Consider the following 21,685-nt stretch of genomic DNA (forward strand, 5'->3'; position numbering starts at 1 on the left):
TCCTTCTCTCCCATTTAAATTACAGCCACAGCCTCCAGGCTCTCCCACAGCCTCCTGCTCTGTCCTGCATACCACTGCCATCTAATCTTCTTTAAGTGTAACTTTCATCATATCAGTTCCTTAATCAAAAGTATGTCATGACTCTGATTTCCTACTACATCAAGTCTAAACACCTTTTCCTGGCTTTCAGGCTGCTCATAATCTAGCTCCACCTTACCTGTCTCATTTCCCACTATTACCCAACATGTTCCCCTTCCTTGAGTTAGGTCAGTTTTCTCACTGTCAACAAGAAAAAGCCAAGTTCATTTCTGCCCCCGTATTGTAACAAATACATATTTTTCTTATTTAGAATGTCTTCTTTCCATTCAAATCATATCCGTCTTGCTAGAGAATAGTCTATGCTTCCTATGTCTATTTCCCTGCTTTCTATTCTCTTTAACCTACTTTAATCAGTGTTTTATCACCACCATTCCACTGTCAAAGCCACAGTTCTTATTATTTCCCTGTTGTTAGTCACTTCCTCAGTCTTTCCCATCTCAGTAAATGATGCTATCATTTACCTACTTTCTCCAGCCAAAACCCTAGGAACCATCCTTAGTTCTTCTTCCTCATAATTTACATCCAGTGGGCATGGTGGCTCATGCCTGCAATCCCAGCACTTTGGGAGGCTGAGGTAGGGAGATTGCTTGAGCCTAAGCTGCAGTGAGCTATGATTGTGCCGCTGCACTCCAGCCTGGGCAACAGAGTGAGACCCTGCCTCTAAATACATAGATAGGTAGATAGATAAATAAATTTTAAAAACAAAATAAAATAAATAAATAAAATAAAATAAAAATGAACCACATCCAGACTATCAGCAAGTCCAGTGACTTTACATCCAAAATGTATTTCATATGTGACCACTTCTCACTATCTCACTGTTGCTACTTTAGTCCAGGCAAACAATACCTCTACAGTGGTCTCCCTGCTTTCATTTTTGCCCTTGCACAGTTTATTTGTCATAAATCGTCTTTAAAGATGTGAATCAATTCATGTCACTTCAACAAGCTGTGACCTTTAGGCCATACCTGATCTACTCTAGCCAAAGGCTCTGACCTTACCTTCTTTCTTTTCCCCTTATTTCCTCATGTCTAGTTTCTCTGGCTTTTCTTTTCATTTCTATTAATAGAATAAGCCAACTTTATCAACACCTCACTTACATGTAGACATATTTCAAAATAGTCACTACATAGATTAGAAAAGAATAAGTGTCTTCCATTTCCACAATATTTGTCAGTAAAATATATGTCGACAGAAAAAACTTTTTTCTAAAATCAATATTTTTATATACATTTATTTTTATTCTGAAATAATCTCAAGCTTACAGAAAAGCTGCAGATATAACACAAATCATGTTTTTTCTGAACTTCTTCCTTCATCACCCCTGAATACAGTAGTATGCAATTCCTAGAAACAAGGACTTTATCCTAGATAATTACAGTACAACCATCAAAACTGGAAATTAACTTTGATACATTATTATCATTTAACTCTCAGACTCCATTCAAGTTTTACCAGTTGTCCCAATGATGTCCATGATAGTGAACGGATCCAGGTCAGAAGCACGTGTTGCATTGAGTTGTTAAATTTCTTTAACCTCCTTTAGCTTGAAATAGGTCCTCAGTCTTTTCTTGACTTTCATGACCTTGACATGTTTTAACAGACTAAGCTGGTTATTTTGTAGAATGTCCTTCAATTTGTGTTTGTCTGATTAGAGATCCAGGGTATGCTTTCTTTCTTTTTTTTTTTTTTTTTTTAGAGATAGGGTCTTGCTGTGTTTCCCAGGCTAGTCTCAAGCTCCTGGCCTCAAGCGATCCTCCCACCTCAGCCTCCCAAATAGTTAGGACTACAGGCACATGCCACCACACCTGGCTTTCTGGGCATGCATCTTTTTAAAGAATACAACAGAAGTTAGAAGTAGTGCTGAGTAATCATCACATCCTTCAAGTGGCACATTATTTTGATTTGTCCCATTACTGATTATGTTTATTTGGTCATTTGATTAAGGTGGTATCTGCCAGTCTTCTTTACTGTTAAGTTACTCTTTTTTCACTTTGTAATTATTAAGTAGTTTATAGGAAAATACTTTGAAACTATGTAAATTATCCTGATCATATGCAAACTTTGCATTTATTTGTTATTTATTTATGTTAGTATAGACTCAGGAGTCCTTATTTTATCCATTACTGTTATTATTTATTTTGATGTTCACATTCTCTAAGATTTTGCCAGTGGGAACCCCTTCAAGTTGGCTTCTGTGTTCTTTGACATGTCCCTCTAATTCTTTGAGCACTTCCTTACATTTTGTCACAACAAGCTCTTCCAGACTCATCTTGTACTTTCTCTGTTTCAGTCCTAGAATCAGCCATTTCTCTGAGGACCTCTGGTTTTTTAGTGGTTCCTTCAGTGGGCAGAGCTAGAGAATATAACTATGTAGGCATACATACACATATACACATAAACAGCTATATTCATGTCTCTGTATGAAAATCCATGAGTTTACTTCTGTACTGCCAATTATAATCCAATACTATAGAGGTCATTCTAGTTTCCTCACTTTCTTTTTTTTTTTTTTGAGACAGGGTCTCACTGTGTTGCCCGGGCTAGAGTGAGTGCTTTGGCGTCAGCCTAGCTCACAGCAACCTCAAACTCCTGGGCTTAAGCGATCCTACTGCCTCAGCCTTCCCAGTAGCTGGGACTACAGGCATGTGCCACCATGCCCGGCTAATTTTTTCTGCATATATATATATTTTTAGTTGGCCAGATAATTTCTTTCTATTTTTAGTAGACACGGGGTCTTGCTCTTGCTGAGGCTGGTCTCGAACTCCTGACCTCGAGCGATCCACCCACCTCTCCACCCACCTCGGCCTCCCAGAGTGCTAGGATTACAGGCGTGAGCCACCGTGCCCGGCCCTCACTTTCTTATTTGTAATTTCTTTCTCCATCAGTGAGAAACCTGGCTCCCATTATCCTTAACATATTTACGCATTTCATCAGTTCCCTCAAATGTAACCAAACTCCCATCTTCACCACCTTCCCTGCACACATGTATATACCCATCTCATACCCCTAGGACTCTGACTCTCCTCCCCAGACTGCCTTCTTACCCTGCTCAAGCTTTGACACTCTGTCCTGGGCCTTTTACCCACATAAATGCCCTCCTCACTCTGCTCAGGCACTGACATCCCACTGTGTGTCACCCACACTTGTTATGCCCTCCTTACTCCATCTGGGCTCTGACCCCTCAAGCCATGCTTGCCCTCCACATGGCTGCCCTCCTCACCTTGCTCAGGCTCTGATTCCCCTCCATGAAGATGCCTACCTTGCTCTGCCACACCTAATACTGACTTTAGGACTGTGCTGTTGGGAAGAGGAAGAAGAACTAAGGTCAATATTTTATTTAGAAAATGCTTTTTTCTTAGTGTAGATTTGACTGTGACTTAAGATGGCTGTAACATTTCTGTTCCCTTTGCCCTAAAAAACAAACAACAGACAAGGAGCCAAATCATTTCTGAAAGAACACCTACCTTAAATCAGTGGGGAAACAAAACAGCCATGTAAAAAAGAAAGATTCCTTTATATCTTTTCATGTTTTGTTCAAATGCTTTGGTATTGTCGACAAAGTCTCAAAATCATTATTGCGTGATAATGATTAATGATAAGTTCATGAACCTTATATTTTCAAGAGGGTGGTTTCTGATGCCTGATGCCCTTGGGATCAAAGTTAATTTTATCTTTTAAAACTGAGAAATGCAAATATTTAATAACAGTAACATTACTGTTATTCAGTTATACCACAAGATTTTGCAAGGCAATGTCTACATTGAGTTGATTGTACCTTGGAACTTTAGAACTTTTAACGTCTGCAAGATCACCCTTGATAACCTTTTCACAGAGCTGAGGCACTGATGAGGAGTCAGGATATTGCTGTCAAGAGGCAAGACTCCTGGAGACTACAACTTTCCCAGGAGAAAAATATTCAAGTTTGCCTCCAAATCCTTTCAACATTTAAACTAACCATTCCAAGTAGTAGCTTTCTCATTCCTACTCTTATTCCAAATTTTCTTTGTCTGAGAGGCAAATTTAGCCTTTTCCTTAAATCAAGATATGATCTGATTAGACTTTTGTTTAATTCTAAGCCAAAACATACCCAAGCTCCCACTGCATTCCTTGGAAGCCCTAAATGCTGTTGAAGTGCTCGCTTGGCCACATCTCACTCCGTTAGGGAGTCAACACTCTCCATCTGTATCCTCTCAGAGACCATGAAAAGAGAAAATTGGCCTCTGTGACTTCTCCAACCAGGTGGGTCAGATTAGCTTTACAGTCCACTTACGAGGAAGCTAACAAGGCTCCTCTGTGGGTGTTTGAGCACATTTTACAAAACTGCTGATGACCTCATGAGCCAAAGAAACCAGGTCTCACATTGTGGACTAAGCCTAAATATTAATACTACTTTATATTTATGTAGTGTCTTTTTTCCAAGGAACTCCAACCTCTTTACAGACATTATGTCATTAATCCTCAAAGCATCCCTGTTTGGTACATGGCAAATATTATCCCCCTCCCTTTTTTTTTTTTTTTTTTACTGTGATGGAAACTTGCAAGTCAGCGATGGAACCCAGCCCCCTGGTTCTTAGTCTATGCACTATACCATGAAAAAATCCAGACTAACACTTTTTCAAGCTTATTCATTGCTTCTTGGGTGGGATTTGAGAGGATGTCTCAGTTTGAATGTATTTCAGTTTTCAGTGTCTCTAGCTTATAAGAAGCTCCTCTTTTCCTTCTTCATTATGTCAAGCATAAGATACGTCGTCTGTCTTCCCCTGTTGCATTTATGGGAACACTAGAAGTGTGTATCTGAAATTTGAAGTGAAATACTTTGGTGTAGAATATGTCATTTCACTTATCACTCAGAGATATTTTACACTTCTCACACCCCGAAAGAAGTTAGATTTTTTTTTTTAACCACCATGCCAGCTCAGGGCACATTTCATTTATAGCAATCACATGTTCACCAAAATTGGGTAATATTCAACTAGATACAACCAGTTTGTATGAATGATTAAAATGTACCAGATATTGGGCCAAACATTTTCAAATACACGATCTTATTTTACATATATAGTATTCCATGTGAACCTGTTAGGTTTAAGTCCTAGGTGTGTGGAAACACTCCCCCAGAGTAAGGCAAGAGAAAAAGAGGCACTAACAGAAATATGGCCTCAGCTGCTATATCCAAAAGAAAAAAAGAAAAAAAAGAGCTCCCTCAATTAATTCTGATTCCCTTACTGGAAATCTCTAATGTAAATATTTCCACAAAAGGGGAAAATGTGGGTAAATTCTAAAAATCACTAGGAATTAGCTCAATACCCACAAAGTCAAAAATACTTAAAAGATTGATTCCTGCATAATCAACTAATGCAAAGCACAGAGAAGAGAGCAAAACACAGTCATACCTAAGGATGACAAATAAATCTTGATTTCATGTTGTGACATACTTTCTAATCAAGATTATGACAACCCAGAATTATGAACTATAATGGCATAACTTTAAACACTAGCAAAAATAAATTTCACATCTCATTTTTAAAATTCTTTTATGTGACCTACTGTAATGTTTTTCAAATTGATGGACATTTTACTTTGCTGAATTAGATAATGACAGTGAAATGTGAAATACTGGGGAAAAATCAGAAGAGCTCTTGTTAAAACAAGGCAGAAACTTTCAACCTTTAATCATTAAATTCTGAAAGCCTCACAGTAAATATGTGCCATATGCCTTGCGACCACACTGTTCTACTCTGCTCTCCGGCCAGCTAGATTGGAAATAGCCTTACATTTCTAGATAAATAGTGTTTAATTTGAAACTGAGCAGCTCTACCACATCATGGAAAATCTTTATGGGTTGGAAAATATGTATAGTATGTCATACTTTAGCTATGTAATCTAGCCATAGTCTGTAGCATAATTTTGCTGCAGTTTATATTCAACAACCTTGAGTTTTTAAGAAAATAAATTCATAACATTCCAAATGTTTGTTTTTTCTTGTCATAGGAAATGTTAGCCAAAAAGAATACTCTGTATCCCAAGTAAAAGTTTCATGATAGGGAAATGTAGAAAGTGTTAGTCAAATCAGACGTTTGCCCTAGCAGGGTTGCCATGTATGGCTATGCTTATTGTGCACTGCACAGTTCCAGGGACAAAAATGTGAATGGCACCCCCTGGAGTTGAGCAATGCCTGGCAGCCCTGATTTTAACTTAATAGTAAAGCTTTTGAAAATGCTCATTTTTTTCCTGTGATTCACAACTGAAGACCAGTTGTGAGCTGCAGGAGGGCTTTTATTATTATTCCTCTTTTTGTGTGTGTATGCAAGGTCCTTAGTTTTTTCCTCGCCATCTTGGTTCCAAAAGACTTCCTTGCTAACTGAGCTTCAGCACACTGGTCTGGCACTCTCCCAGCTCTAGGTTTTCATGAGTAAGGGAAAATGTGTGCACTCTGAGAAGAAGCTTGTCAGACGTGCTTAACCAGCCCAGGGCTAAATTATAAAGTCCCTCCCTCCATTCTCCTTCTCCCTCTACATTCCAACAGCATACTGCTTGTACCTTTATTTAGCCCTTACTTCACCTTACCTGTGTTAAATGTTAGAGTTTGTTATTTACACGTCTGTGTCCCTCACTACCTTGAAATACTCTTCTGCTCATCCCTGCTGTCCTGCGGCCACTGTGCCCTGCTCCATCACCACCACAGCACTTAGCATGGTACCTTGAAGCTTCTGCTTTCCTGACCCTCCTCCTTTATCTTTCCACTCTTTGGTTGTCTCCCATTTCCTTTAGTCAGGAGGAAAACATGTAGTCTCCAGATGGCGAGAATAACTGAAGGCAATAGGAAGAAAACTCACCTCCGTATGAGACCAAGTGTGGCCCTGAAGATTGGCCTGTTATTCTGTCGCAACCCTCCACTTCCTTGTTTACGCTTACTGTGGCCAGACCTGGTCCAGCTTTAATAAGACAATTTGAAGAGAATGGTATCATGAATTGTGTAGCAGTTTAAGTTTTTAGTGGTGCAACTGATTTCAAAATGAAAACAGGACAGACTATGGTTTCTACAAGGATGTACAAGAAACCGGTAACAGTGGTTGTCTTCTAGGAGGGGACATAGGTGGCTCAGGGATAGCAGGGAGAGTTTACCTTTATATTACCTTTTGAATTGCATATTATGTGACTATTAGCTATTGAAATAACCAAGTAAACAAAAATGGAAGCAGTTAACTAGACTCAAACTAAATTGATGCTGTAGAAAATTCTATTCATTATAGGAAAGTGTTCAAATACCTTAAAAAGTAAAAATAGGTCAAGAAGAGAGAAATATTATTTTCATTTTGTGTTAGAAACTTTGAAAATGTTTCATCATTTGCTGGAAAAATATTTGTGTGACCCTCATGTAAAACTTATTCTCACTCTAAACACCCAACCCAACTACCCTCTTTAGGAGTTTTCATTTTCTTTTTCTATTCAAGTGAATTTAGACACAAATTATAGTGAAAATTTGACTTCTTAGTGACTATATCTTGCAACCCTGGCTCCACCTTGTATGGAGGAACTTTTTAGGGGATGCCAGAGTTCCTAAGTGTTATCTAATCTACTTCTCTTTCTCCTTCCTAGAAGAAAAAGTAGGCAGTTTTGACCTGAGGTTTGGATATCACACCAATAGAGATCTTCCCTCTCAGACAATCATCATACCAAAGTGGTCTTTTTCTGTATATTTTATGGAACCTATCTCTATAGTCATTTCTGTACTTACAGTTATACTATGTTCCTTTCAACACCTACTAAAGCACTTATAGAGACTTAGATTCAAGCAAATGACCTACATAGCAAGACTGTGAGAAGCAGGGTATTGTGTTTCCAATTCTGTATCTATTATCTGTTCATCTCTTTTTTGAAGAATCAGCAAGCTTATGTCAGTTGAAGTACATATAATAACACCATCATGTCATTGCCTGTAGATTTCCAGCACTCATGCCACAAACCAAGAAGCAACTTTTTCATTTTTATAATTGCTTCAAGTATGTGCTTGAGTGTTTCCCTGGCCCCTGGCAACCATTATTCTACTTTCTGTCTATGAATCTGACTGCTCTAAATACCTCATACAAGTGAAATCGTATAATATTTGTTCTTTGTGTCTTATTTCACTTAGCATAATGTCCTCGAGGTTTATCCATGATTTTAGCACGTATCAGAATATCCCTCCTTTTTAAGGCCAAATAATATTCCATTGTATGTATATATTATAGTTTGTTTACCCATCCATCCACTGATGGACACTTGGGTTGTTTCCACCTTTTGGCTATTGTGAATAATGCTGCTATGAACATGGATGTACAAGTATTTTTTTTTTCAAGTTCCTGCTTTCAGTCCTTTTGGGTACATACTCAGAAGAGGAATTGCTGGATCATATGATAATTCTATTTTTAAATTTTTGAGGAACTGTCCTACTACTTTCCATAGCAGCTGCACTATGAGCAATGCACAAGTGTTCCAGTTTCTCCACATCATCCCCAACACTTGTTGTGTTTTGTTTTTGTCTTTGTTTTTAATAATAGCAACCCTAATGGATGTGAAATGGTATTTCATTGTGGTTTTGATTTGCATTTCTCTAATTAGTGATGTTGAACATATTTTCTTGGGCTTATTGGCCAATTGTATATCTTCTTTGGAGAAATGTCTCTTCAAGTCCTTTGCCCATTTTAAAACCAAGTTGTTTCAGTTGTTATTGAGTTGTAGGAGTTCTTTATATACTGTAGATATTAATCCCTTATCAGATATATGACTTGCAAATATCTTTTTCCTTTCCATGGGTTGCCTTTTCATAGTGTCCTTTGATGCACAAAAGTTTTCAATCTTGATGAAGTCCAATTTACCTGTTTTTTCTTTTGTTGCCTGTGTTTTTGATTTCATAACCAAGAAATCCTTGCCAAATTCGATGTTATGAAAATTTTCCCTATGTTTTCTTTTATAAGTTTAGACTCTTAAGTTTAGATCTTTGATCCATTTTGAGTTAATTTTTGGGTGTGATCTGCAGGTCCAGCTCTATTCTTTTGCATATGAATATCCACTTTTCTCAATAGTGTTTGTTGAAAAGACTGTCCTTTCCTCATTGAATGTTCTTGACACCCTTGTTGAAAATGATTTAGCGGCCATGTATGTCAGGGTTTATTTCTGAGCTCTCTATTCTATTCTATTGGTCTATATGTCTGTCTTTATGCCAGTACCACACTGTTTTGGTTACTGTAGCTTTGTAGTAAGTTTTCAAATCAGGAAATGTGAGACCTCTAACTTGATTCTTCTTATTCAAGATTGTTTTTTCTGTTTGGAGATCCTTGAGATTCCATATGAATTTGAGAATGGGTTTTTATATTTCTGCAAAAAATATTATTGGGATTTTGACAGAGATTGCATTGAGTATATACATTACTTTGGGTAGTATTGAATTTTTAACAATCTTAAGTTTTCTAATCCATGAATGTGGGATGTCTTTCCATGGTTTTGTTATTTTATATACTGCTTATGAAGATCTTCCCAATGCTAAAGTTATAAACAAATTTTTCCATATTTTCTTCTAATAAGTTTATAGTTTTGCTTTCTATATTTTGTTCCTTAAGCTAGCTGGGATTCTTTTTCTGGTATGATAACTTTTTCCCATTGTATTGGTACCACCTGAATAGTCTGCCCTTTCCCTGCAAATTGAAATGTCACCTTTGTCATAAACCAAATTCGCATGTATTCATAGGTTTATTTTTAGACTTCCTATTCTGTTTCACTTACCCATATATCTATTGCTATTATTATTACTATCATGTTTTAATTACTGTAACTTTATAGCAGGTTTTGATATCTGGAAGGGCAACTCTTTCCCCTCATTCTTTCTCAGTGTTTTTAAGGTTCTCTCATACATTTCTCTTCCAGATTTTTAAGGTTCTCCCATAAATTTTGTCTTCCAGATTATTATGAGAATTAGCTTAACAAGTTCCAGAAGACATATTATTAGAATTTTGATTGATATGGCATTGATTTGATAAATTAATCTTGGGAAAATTGACCTTTTTATAATAATGCCTTTGCATTTTGAAGAGACATTATTTCTAGTATCTGTATTTCTATTATCAACATAGTCCCTAGGAAATTTTCTATTTGCTTGTATTATACCCAGATTGCCTCTGTAGAGCAGCTCTGCCCAATAGAACTTTCCGTGACGATGAAAATGTTCTGTATCTGTGATTTCTAACAGGTTGCCACTCACCACATGTGGCTATTGAACACCTGAATTTGGTTAATGCAACTGAGGAACTGAATTTTAAATTTTATTTAGTTTTGATTAATTTAAATGTAAATGGCCACATGTAGCTAACAGCTACCATATTGGACAATGCAGCTTTTGGAAATATGAATAACTGTTTGAACATTTTTGGTAAGTAGTAGAGCTAAGGCAGCAAAGAATTACCGGTACCTACTATGTGAAAGACACTGTAGAGAGGCTAAACACCATAAAATTAAGACAAATGGATTCCTCAAGAACTTAAAACCCAGTCCCAGGTATAGGACAAATTGTTTACAAATATTCATGTTGTCAGAAAAATACAATTACAAAAATGTGCTGTTGGTATTTGTTAGAAAGAAAGCTCATATCAAAGTAGCAGGAGAGGATTTATGGATGAAACACTATTAAGAAATTGAACTTGAAGGAACTATTCAAAATTTAAAAGAAAGAAAGTAATGAAAGATTTCTGTTTTCTTAAATGTGGAGGAAAGAGAGTGGAGGGGGGAAAATGTGGTATGTTTGGGGAATTGTGAATATATTAGTTCCGTTGGCTGCTATAACAAATTACCACTAATTTGATAGCTTGAAACAACAGAAATGTTTTCTTTCACAGTTCTAGAGGCCAGAAGTCCAAAATCAGTATAACTGGGCTAAAATCAAGGTGTCGGCAGAGCCATACTCCCTCCAGGAAATCTAAGGGAGGTTCTGTTCTTTGCTTCTTCCAGCTTCTAGTGGCTGCTAGCTTTCCTGGTCACATAACTCCAGTCTCTGCCTCTGTAGTTACGTTCTCTTCTCTTCTGTGTTCAAATCTCCCTCTGTGTCCTTCTTATAGGACACATATGATTATATTTAGGACCCACTTGGAAAATTAAGAGCAATTTCTCTGTCTCAAGATCCTTTATTATATCTGTAAAGAACCCCAGCTTTTTAATTTTGTCATATAAGGTCACATTCACAGGTCCCAGATTTAGGACATGGACATCTTTTGGGGGCTTATTTTTCAGCCTACCCTAAGGATCCAATTTGGCTGGAGTTGGGGATCCTGTGGCAGTAGGAATGATAACACTGTCAGTCACTGAATGACTTGCACATGTGAGATGTTGTACCATATTCTCTCTCTGTGCTATTCCATTTACTCATTACAAGAACACTGTGTAGGCATTAGGAGATGAGGGAGGAATCTAAGGTGACTATGTTTTCCACCTTTGATGACTGGGAAATGATGATTAACAGAAATTGTAGAGTCATGAGGAAAAATTGGTTATAAAGGAAAAACAATGAATTCAGCTTTGTCTGTGTTTAGTTTGAAGTCCCACTAGGCTATACCCAAGAAAGAGTCAACCCCAGATAGAAGCCTAAGAGCTTTACAAAGGCTGATGGCCTCTCTTACAATTTCTTACCTTTGTTTTCCCCTTTGGGTTCAAGAAGCAGATTATAAGGGGCACTAAATTTGAAATCAGGATTCAAGACTTCCACTTACTAAATGTGTGAACCAGATAAGTCATTTCACTTCTCTGAGCTTCACTTTCCACATCTGTAAAAGAGGAATAAAATTCCCCACTCACCAATCTCATACAGTTATTGTGAGGAATAAATGACATAACACATGTAATGTTTTTAATAGATGGCCCATTGTAAGCATTCAAATATTTGTAAAAAGAAGAGCAAAACATGTCAACCTTAAGTATTTTAATTTGAAAATCATCTGTGTTGAAGCTGTTTGGATCCTAAGTAACAGTCAACATTATTTTTATAAGTCTGTGATGGGCTTCCTTTCCCATTGTCCAAATGACTATTCCATACTTTCATTACTTAAATGCCACCCAAGACCAGTTCTCTCCCCTTCTAAACAGATGATATAAACTCTATTTCATAGAAATAATTAAGGTCATCAGGCATGAGTCATTCAACTTCCTGCCCTCATATTTAAAGATTTACCTATATCTATATGCACTTTGCTGCTTTCCTTCCAGACCTCAGAAGAAGCAATATTTTTTCTTTCATCCAAAGTGAACACTTCTTTCTCTATGTGCTCTTGGTGCTGTTTCCTCCATCCTTAGCTCCAGTCATGTAGTCAACACCTGGTGGAGTTCTTCATTTGGATGATTTATCTTCAATTCAGAATCTGGAAAAGAGTCAATTATTTCTCCACCCATCCTTCCCACCATGTTCCCACCTCCCACTGCCTTAACTTCCTCTATTTCTCATCTTAGTCAGTGGCATTACCAGAAACATGGGTGATTTCTGTCCTTTTTGACTTCTTTCTTTCTTTTACCGTACCTGTGCCCATTCCAAGTAGTGCTCAAGTCATAGCAGGGCTCAGGTGCAGGTGTTCAGGCTCTTTCTTCTCAGCTCTCTAGCCTGTTAGTGCTCTCCCTCTACCTTTGTTGCTGCTCTTGTTCTTGAGCAGATCATTCTTTTCTGAAGTAGTCTCATTGCTTCTCATCTTACTTCTCTTCGATCCACCCATCACACTGCTACTACAGGGATCTTTCTAAAACAGATCTGCTCTTGTAACCCTTCAGTGCACTCCATTACAGAGCTAAGACTCAACTTTAAAAGAATGATGTTGTCTGACCCAGCCCACCATGTCCACACCCTTCCTGTTAGTCCCACTCAACTATTCCCAATTCCCCAGAGGTATTCTGCTTTCTGTCCCTGTACCTGTGCTCCTTCTGTCTAAAATGTTTTCTCTGCAACACCATTCCCTAATGTCATTTGCCTGGTGAATCTCTGCCCATCTTGTACTACTTAATTCAAACTTCACATTCTCTTTGAAGCTTTGCCAGAAAGAACTGATAAGATATTTTTGGAACCCCTGCTGTACCCTCTGCATAACTCTATAATGTGTAGAGTACATGATAACCCATTTGTAACCCACTTGTTTCCCCCTGCCAGGCCCTCTTTGAGGACATGAAGTGTGTCTCAACCAGCTTTGTATCTTTAGTGTTTAGCACAATGTCTTGCACAGAGAAGGTATTCAGAAAACACTTGTTGAATAAATGAATGAATTATAAAACTTTTTAAGTCATACAGTGCTTTAGAGAAGGAAAGAAGGGAAAATTGATACAATATTAATAACTTTTGGAGATAAATAGAAATATCTGGCCATGAGCTTCGAAAGAATACACATTAACCTACTAAATGGAGATAGCCATGGTCCAGAACTCTGGTCATAACTACAAAATAAAGAAATTAAATGAATTAGCAAACTTCATAAGTCCCAGCAAAACATGAAACATTTCCCAGCACATCAAGAGAGCTTACACCTCCACTGGAGTTGGAGATAAGTATTCTCTTGAAGCATTTGCTTTCTTCCTGATCATTCATCACAATGATAACATAAGCTACATTTATGTTAATAGCATTTATTTTATAATTGCTGTTGATCTACCTTTCATTGTGCCAGAAAGATAAATGTTAAGGGAGAGGAATCAAAACTAACATCAGTGACATAACTTATTTATAGGGGCACAGACCTTCTGAACCATAGAATTCCTAGATCTGGGAACTGCTGATTCCAAAAATTCTAGGCTTAAGAGTTAATTATAAATTTATACTGGTGAGGACTGGTTTCCTCAAGAGAAAACATTTTGCCGTATCTGGCCTGAAAAATAATTTTGAAGTAAGCAAAATTCACTGCACGCTCACTCTAGGCACATAAAATATAATATTTCCTGGTTGCCTGGGACTGCCTTCTCCCTTGGTTCCCCATGTAGGTCTCCTTCCTAAGGCAAAGCAAGCTTTGTGCCCTAAACTGCTCTTCCTATATCGAACATGTATATCTTTTTTTTTTTTTTTTTTTTGAGACAGAGTCTCACTCTGTTGCCCGGGCTAGAGTGCCGTGGCTTCAGCCTAGCTCACAGCAACCTCAAACTCCTGGGCTCAAGCAATCCTACTGCCTCAGCCTCCCAAGTAGCTGGGACTACAGGCATGTGCCACCATGCCCGGCTAATTTTTTCTATATATTTTTAGTTGTTTGGCTAATTGCTTTCTATTTTTTTAGTAGAGACGGGGTCTCGCTCTTGCTCAGTCTGGTCTCAAACTCCTGAGCACAAATGATCCACCTGCCTCAGCCTCCCAGAGTGTTAGGATTACAGGCGTGAGTCACCACGCCTGGCCTCGAACATGTATATCTTCTTGTGAGGTCCTGCTTTCAGCAGGCTGCCACTTGGAGACCATTTGATAAGTTAGTTTATACCAACATCATACTGAGTAATAATTCCAGGAGAATTTACATTTTTAACAGGAGTGTGTCAGATACATAACACTTTAACCCTAAGAATCAATCTAATAAAGGGACATTTCTCACTGTCCCATATACCTTCCATGTCTTTTCATGATTCATTGTCTTTAAACATGCTGAACTTTCTACGTGGAATAACCTCTCCCACCCCCACCACCGTCTGGTAAACTGCTACTCATCCTTCAAGACCCAGATCAATGTCCCTCTTCTAAGAACCCTTCTCTAAATTACCCAGGCTGAGTTAGTCACTGTCTCCTGACTTTTATAAACTTTGTGTACTTGTTGTCTCAATTTCTTTTATCTTTTATGCACTCCTTAAATGACTTCAAGGTGACGTCTGCCCTCACTAATCCAATTCACACAGTAACCTCCATGTGGCTCAGATCTCATCTTTCTGGACATCTCAGCAACACTTGACATTATTGACCACCACCTCTTATTTTCTCCACTCTCTCTTCTCAAATCCCTCTTCCCATAACTTTCTTTCTTTCTTTCTTTCTTTCTTTTTTTTTTCCCTGAGACAGAGTCTTGCTCTGTTGCCCGGGCTAGAGTGCCATGGCATCAGCCTAGCTCATAACAACCTCAAACTCCTGGGCTTAAGCAATCCTTCTGCCTCAGCCTCCCGAGTAACTGGGACTACAGGCATGTGCCACCATGCCCTGCTAATTGTATATATATATATATATTTTTTTTTAAGTTGTCCAGCTGATTTCTTCCTATTTTTTTTAGTAGAGATGGGGTCTCGCTCTTGCTCAGGATGGTCTCGAACTCCTGAGCTTAAATGATCCGCCTGCCTCAGCCTCCCAGAGAGCTAGGATTACAGGCATGAGCCACCGCACATGGCTCCCATAACTTTCTTGACATGACAGTCTGCTAGACTTCTTTTATCTCTCTCTCTTTCTCAGTCTCCTCTATCTAATCTCTAAATGTTGGAGTTCCTTAAGGCTGTGTCCTGGCCCCTTTCCCTTCTCATGCTCTGATCTCTCAATAAGAAAATTCTTTCACACCCATTGCATTAATTATCCTCCATATACTTACGACTCACAAATTTGCACCTCCAAACCGGACTTCTCTCCTGAGCTTCAGACTTCCACATACAGCTGCCTATTCAACATGTCCACGTGGAGGTTTTGCAGGAACTCCAAACTCAGCAGGTTCAAAATTCCCATTGTTTTCTACCTGGGAGAAGAGCACCACCAACCATGCAGTTAGCCAAACTAGAAACTGGAGAGTTCTTGCTAACTCATCTACCTCTTTCTTACCATCACATCCAATTGGCCATCTTTCTGATTGTACCTCCTAAATATTTTTCTCAATGTTGACTTTTCTCCACCTCCACTGCCACCCAAGTCATCACCTGACTACCACTATAGCAGACTCATCACCCCATATCCACTTGATGCCTCTGATACATTTCTACACTGCAGAATGCTCTTTGAAGATTCATTCATTCATTCATTCACTCATTCCTCAAAAAATGTTTATTGAGCTCCTACTATGTGCAAAGTACTTGCTAGATGTTGGTGGTACAAATGTGACCAAGAAATTTATGTTCCTGATCTCCTAGAACTCTATAGAGTTTAATGATTAGGAGACCTAACTTAATTGGGATGGGAGTAGGAGAAGTTTCTTTGAGGAAATAATTTTTTATCTGAGATCTAAAGAATAAGTATGAATCAACTAGGTAAAAGGAAGGGCTGGTGCAGGAGAAAGAACATTTTAGACAGAAGGAACATCATGTCCAAAGGTCCAGAATAAGGAAGAAGCAAGGTATGAGAAACAAGGCATGAGACTGGGCACAGCCAGGCCCTAAAGAGTCGTAAATCTAATTGGGAGGTACTCAGAGTGTCTAATAGCTGCTCAAAAGGCCTGCCAAAGTAGATGAGTATGTGAGTGGAGGTGTGAGCATTTTTCTGAGGAGAGAGTACATAGTTTTCATCAGGGTCTTACAGCCTTTCCTTCTCCTAAAAATGTGAAGAACCACTGCTGGGGTATGAAAGACCATTTGTAGACTTTGTCCTAAAAGTAATGGATGCCATTGGAAAATATTAAGCCAAAAAGTAACATGGTCTTATTGTAAAATCCACAGGGCCAGGATTTTTACCTCTTTTGTTCACTGATACATCCCAAGCACCTAGAACAGTGCCGTGCACATAGCTGGCACTCAATAAATGATTGCTGAATGAATGAATATCTATTTTGGCATTATATTGTATTACATGATATTATAGTCATCTGCATAATGCCTCTCCATTGCAAGGCTCAATCATGGAAAACCGACTATGTCTTACTCATCTTTGTGTTACTAGAGATATGGTATTAGTGCTCAGCACAGTGCCTGGCTTAAAATCAGTTTCAATTATCATTCATTCATTCAGCCAATAATTACAGAGCACCTCCCAGATGCCAGGAACTAAGAATTCAAAGATTATTATAATATCATCACTAATTTCAAGGAGGTTACACTCTGAAAGGGAATACTAATAAGTAGGCCTGATAATACTATGTAATAAATGCTATAAAAGGAATAAGAACAGAACATAGCCCTAAGAGTTTCAGGAAGCCCAGCAGACAGAAAATTCCTGGGCTGCGCCTGGGCCAGGTGAAGGAGAAAGGAGCATATCATGGGAGTGGGCATTACAGGCGAAGTCCAGAGGTGGGCAAGCAGGGCCCACTAGGACAACTGCAAGTGGTGAAGTAAGTATGGGGCAAGATGAAGCTGCAGAGATGGGCCCATGCCATAAAGCACCTAGACTTTATCCTACGGACAATGGGAAGTCATTAATGGATGAAAGACAAAGCAGAAGAATGAAGTGGTCAGATTTGCATATAAGAGTACTTGTGCTCCAGAGTGGAGAATGGATTAGAAAAGTAGTAATAGTGGGGGTGGGGAGGCCAGCGACTGGGAGAGGTGATGTTGGCCTGCAGTAATACAGTAGAGGTAATGGGAACAGAGAAAAGTGGATGGATTTGAGAGATATTAAGGAGGTAAGATCAACAGGGATTATTGATTAATTCGATGTTAGGGAAAGAATGATGGTGTATTCATGGATAGTTTTTTAACTTGGACACCTTGGATGAGTGAGCACAAAGCTTGGGAGCAGGCTTAGAGAGGCAGATGATGAATTCCAATTTGGACATACTACATTTGAGTTGTGTTTGGAACATCCATGTGGAGACTTTTAGTTGCCAGTTGAATACACAAATGGATCTAGAGTTCAGAAGGAAGATCTAGGCTGAACACATAAATGTAGGGGTCTTTGCTTATGAATGGTAATTGATTCCTGGGAGTGGTTGAGATCACTCAGAGAGAGTGTGGAGAATAAGGACAAAAGACAGAGACAGAACTCTGGGAGAACATTCAAATTACAAGCACTTTTTTTAGGGAATGAATAAAGAAATAAATAACAGTCATTTAAAAAAAAGGGTCCCTTTCGGTGCTGTCTAAATACTGCTACCAAATCAGCTGCTGTCTTCATTGTGCTTCAGGCAAAGCCTGCTCTTTGGCTTCTCAAATGGAGAATATGTTACCACACCAAAAATGGAAAGTGGGGAAATAGTCGGGACATGTCATACAGCAGAATGTATATCTTCAGGGCTTCTTGTCACACATATGTGTGGATACTCTACTCCTGAGGCTCTGCTGGTAAACAGATGATAGTAGCCTCTTGTTCATCTCCGTCAAGAAACACTTTAAAGCTATATGTTTAAAATATAATATGAAATGCATTAGAAGTCATTTGATGATGACTTTGATATTACTCAAATCATCCACATAATCTGTCTAGTCTGCCTGATTGCTAGTCTTTTGCTTGGCTGGTTGGCTTTGGCATCAAATCTGCAAACTCACCCAGTTGGAATATACCTGAAAAATGTTTCTCAAATGTTCCTTTGGGTGGATAAACTTATGGGTTCATATAATTCATGTAGATTATTTGTCTGTTAGGAAGTGTCCCCTGACTGATGAGTACTTGCTTTTGAACCCACTAGTTTTCTGTAAACCATTGAGAGTTCCCAGGCCTCCCTAGTTGCCTTCAGATTGTGTACGTTAATGAAGATGTTTTGACAAACTTACTGCAATAAAATTGAAGTTCTGCAACTTGCAATAAAACTCTGGTTTACTTGAACAATAGAAGTAAAAGAGAACAAAACTATTAAATGCATCAGGTCAACTGGTCATTTGAGAATTTGTACCAGATTTGATAGAAGTGAGGATAGTTTGGTTTTAATGGAAAGCATGTCCAAGCAACATTTCTAGACAAGCTGACTTTTACCAAGTATAATACTTTTGCTTACAACTGAACGATAACAGATTCACCTCCTACATAAAGAAGTTGGTTTTTGTGCTTTGGGTTTTTATGTTGCTGTTTCCTTTCCTTTAGAGCAGGCCATTTCACACTTTTAAATGTATAAGCAAACCAATTATTTGGTAAACTGATTTATTTATTTTCTCTGAGTTTTACTGTTTTATATAGTTAATGTTTTAGTTTAAGCCAAAGTGAATTTGTGGTTTCTGAGATCAGGAATTCAACTGCTTTCTAAAACTAAAGAATAAATTATTGCCTAAATTAGCCATTTTAGACCCAATCTTTGTTTCTAAATGGTAGTTAAATGCTTTATTGACATTCTCACTATTTTGTAATGATAACATATCAATAATAATAGCATGCATCCACTACAAAAGAAAGAAGGGATAATGTTGAAACTTCTGCTATATGGTCTGACAAGTCTTGCTTTGAAATATATATCTTACTCCGTTTTCCTTCCAAAGAAAGAACAGAGGACATGGAAAAACCTTTCCTCCCATCTAGTGGCTATAAAATATATAAATATGTTTCTTGGAATTCTAGGCATTAGGGATTGTCTGACAGATTATAATATATCCAACTGTTCATTCAGTTAAGCAAAAGTGAGTTCTAAAATATTTACCAAAGCTGAGCCCAATGGAGAAATATATATCTATGATGATTCACTAATCAGCTATCCTTTAATCAATAACATATACCTCTCTTCAATAGAAGGGTCATTGTCCTTCTTAATTCATTAATCTGAACATAATGATAGCAAGGACAAGGCTGTATGTCTCTGCTAACAGAAATTGGGACCTATATTTGCCTTTAAAGCAATCGGTGCCCTAGATCTCTCCTGACCCTTAATTGCTCCTTGTTGGCCCCACACCTTGACAGCTGTTCCCTCAAGAGTTGGATGTGCTAAATTCGCTAGAGAAAGCCAGAAACTGGCTGCCTCCAGGGGACCTCAGCTCCTGAAACTTGGAATAGCAGACTCTGATACTGGCAGCAGGGCCTCTGTGCAGGGCCAAACCAGCCCATAGGAAAGCAGGTTTGGATCCGTTATGCAGCTTGAGGGATTAATGCTTGGTCTACCTGTCTTATATGTCTTGTGCAGATGTCAAAATCTCTGCTGAATTGTGCTCTTTCTGGTGATTCTCACAGATTGAAAGACTGAATTTTCTGTGCAATCAGCAAAATCCTGAGAGCTCCAGGAAGAAGAGGAAGGTCAGCGTACCAGTGAAAGTCTTCATCCCTTACAGAAAATGAAAGTTCAATGCTTTTGCTACATTTATTTTAAAATAATTTTATTTTGCAAAAACATGCATGAAATGTCTTAATAGACATTAAGACAAGTCCCTATTACCAAACTGTTTTCTAAATTTACTGCTCAACTTTTTTAGTCAGTTTACTAAGTGCTGAATTACTGAGTAGGACATAGATTCACTTTGCCACAAGAAAACAAGGTCACCAGGGCTGCCTTGGGATAGCATTACTTCAAAGCTGAGTTAGAGATGAGACACCTTTTATATTAATATTTGTAAAAGAACCATGGCAGCTATTTTGAAAAGAAATAAGCTGTTGTTCTCAAAGGAAAGGAGGATTTTTTTTTGTACAATTAAACTCTTTAGGTATTTAGACTACTGTGAAATGATTTAACTTGTTGTAACCTGTCTACTGGAATCCCTCTATAGCTTTATTAAAATTCCCACAGAGTTGCATAGGATGTGTGTGAAGGTGCTTATCCAGGTGTGATTTATGTGTTAACTTCAATCACAAGGTTGATCAGCTAATTATGGGACCAAAATGTGCTCTCCCTGTAAAGTTCCTCAACTCTGGCCCCAGGCCCTATTCCGTTAGCCAATCCAAGACAGGGGACATGCTGCAATTTAGGAACCTGGCTCCCTTTTATGGCCTGTGTTTATTTCCCAGCAAGCACCTTAGTTTATTAGTCTGTAACCCGCAGATGATGCTATTAATCCCTCCTTGTTCTGGAAGAATTTCGATAGGCTTAGTGATTAGTATGAGATGAATAATAAATGACTTATAGTGTTATTTTTATTATTTATATAACATGGGATTTCATAATTTAAATGGGTAAAACCAATAGTTAAATGTTAAGTGTGTGTGCTTTATGGTTAAATAAAACCAAAATACAAGATTTTTTTTGGTCATCTTTTTTCGCACCAGGAAAAGTTTCTTTTTTTTTTTTTTTTGAGACAGAGTGTCGCTTTGTTGCCCTGGGTAGAGTGAGTGCCGTGGTGTCAGCCTAACAGCAACCTCAAACTCCTGGGCTTAAGGGATCCTACTGCCTCAGCCTCCCCAGTAGCTGGGACTACCGGCATGCGCCACCATGCCCGGCTAATTTTTTCTATATATATTTTAGTTGGCCAGATAATTTCTTTCTATTTTTAGTAGAGACGGGAGTCTCGCTCTTGCTGAGGCTGGTCTCGAACTCCTGACCTCGAGCGATCCACCCACCTCGGCCTCCCAGAGTGCTAGGATTACAGGCGTGAGCCACCACGCCCGGCCTAGGAAAAGTTTCTTCAGTTACATCAGTGTTTCACCAGAGGTAAAGTTTAGTCAGGACATCAGCACCTGGAGTGCTTGTCAAGGTATGAATTACCCGGCCTGCGTTACCCTACAGAATCAAACTCTCAGGATGTGGGCACTGTGGAAAACTCTCCAGATTCTAACAGACACACACAAATGGAGAACTCATGACCTCTGACGCAGACTAAGGAGAGTCTCTAGGCCAGATGTACATGTGAGCCAGCAGAAAGCTGTGTGTTA

At 38.5% G+C, this 21,685-nt stretch overlaps 1 protein-coding gene across 1 annotated transcript in view; it reads left to right on the top strand.

The window, feature by feature from the left end:
• Positions 1-20,440, top strand: part of HORMAD2 (HORMA domain containing 2) — a 68,155-nt gene extending 47,715 nt beyond the window's left edge. Inside the window, exon 10 of the mRNA XM_045534437.1 lies at positions 20,057-20,440. Within this exon, the coding sequence (XP_045390393.1) occupies positions 20,057-20,161 (105 nt within the window). The 3' untranslated portion in view covers positions 20,162-20,440. The remainder of the gene's footprint in view (positions 1-20,056) is intronic.
• The last annotated feature ends 1,245 nt before the right edge of the window (positions 20,441-21,685 follow it).

Source organism: Lemur catta, chromosome 21, assembly GCF_020740605.2.
Source record: "Lemur catta isolate mLemCat1 chromosome 21, mLemCat1.pri, whole genome shotgun sequence".
NCBI lineage: Eukaryota > Metazoa > Chordata > Mammalia > Primates > Lemuridae > Lemur > Lemur catta.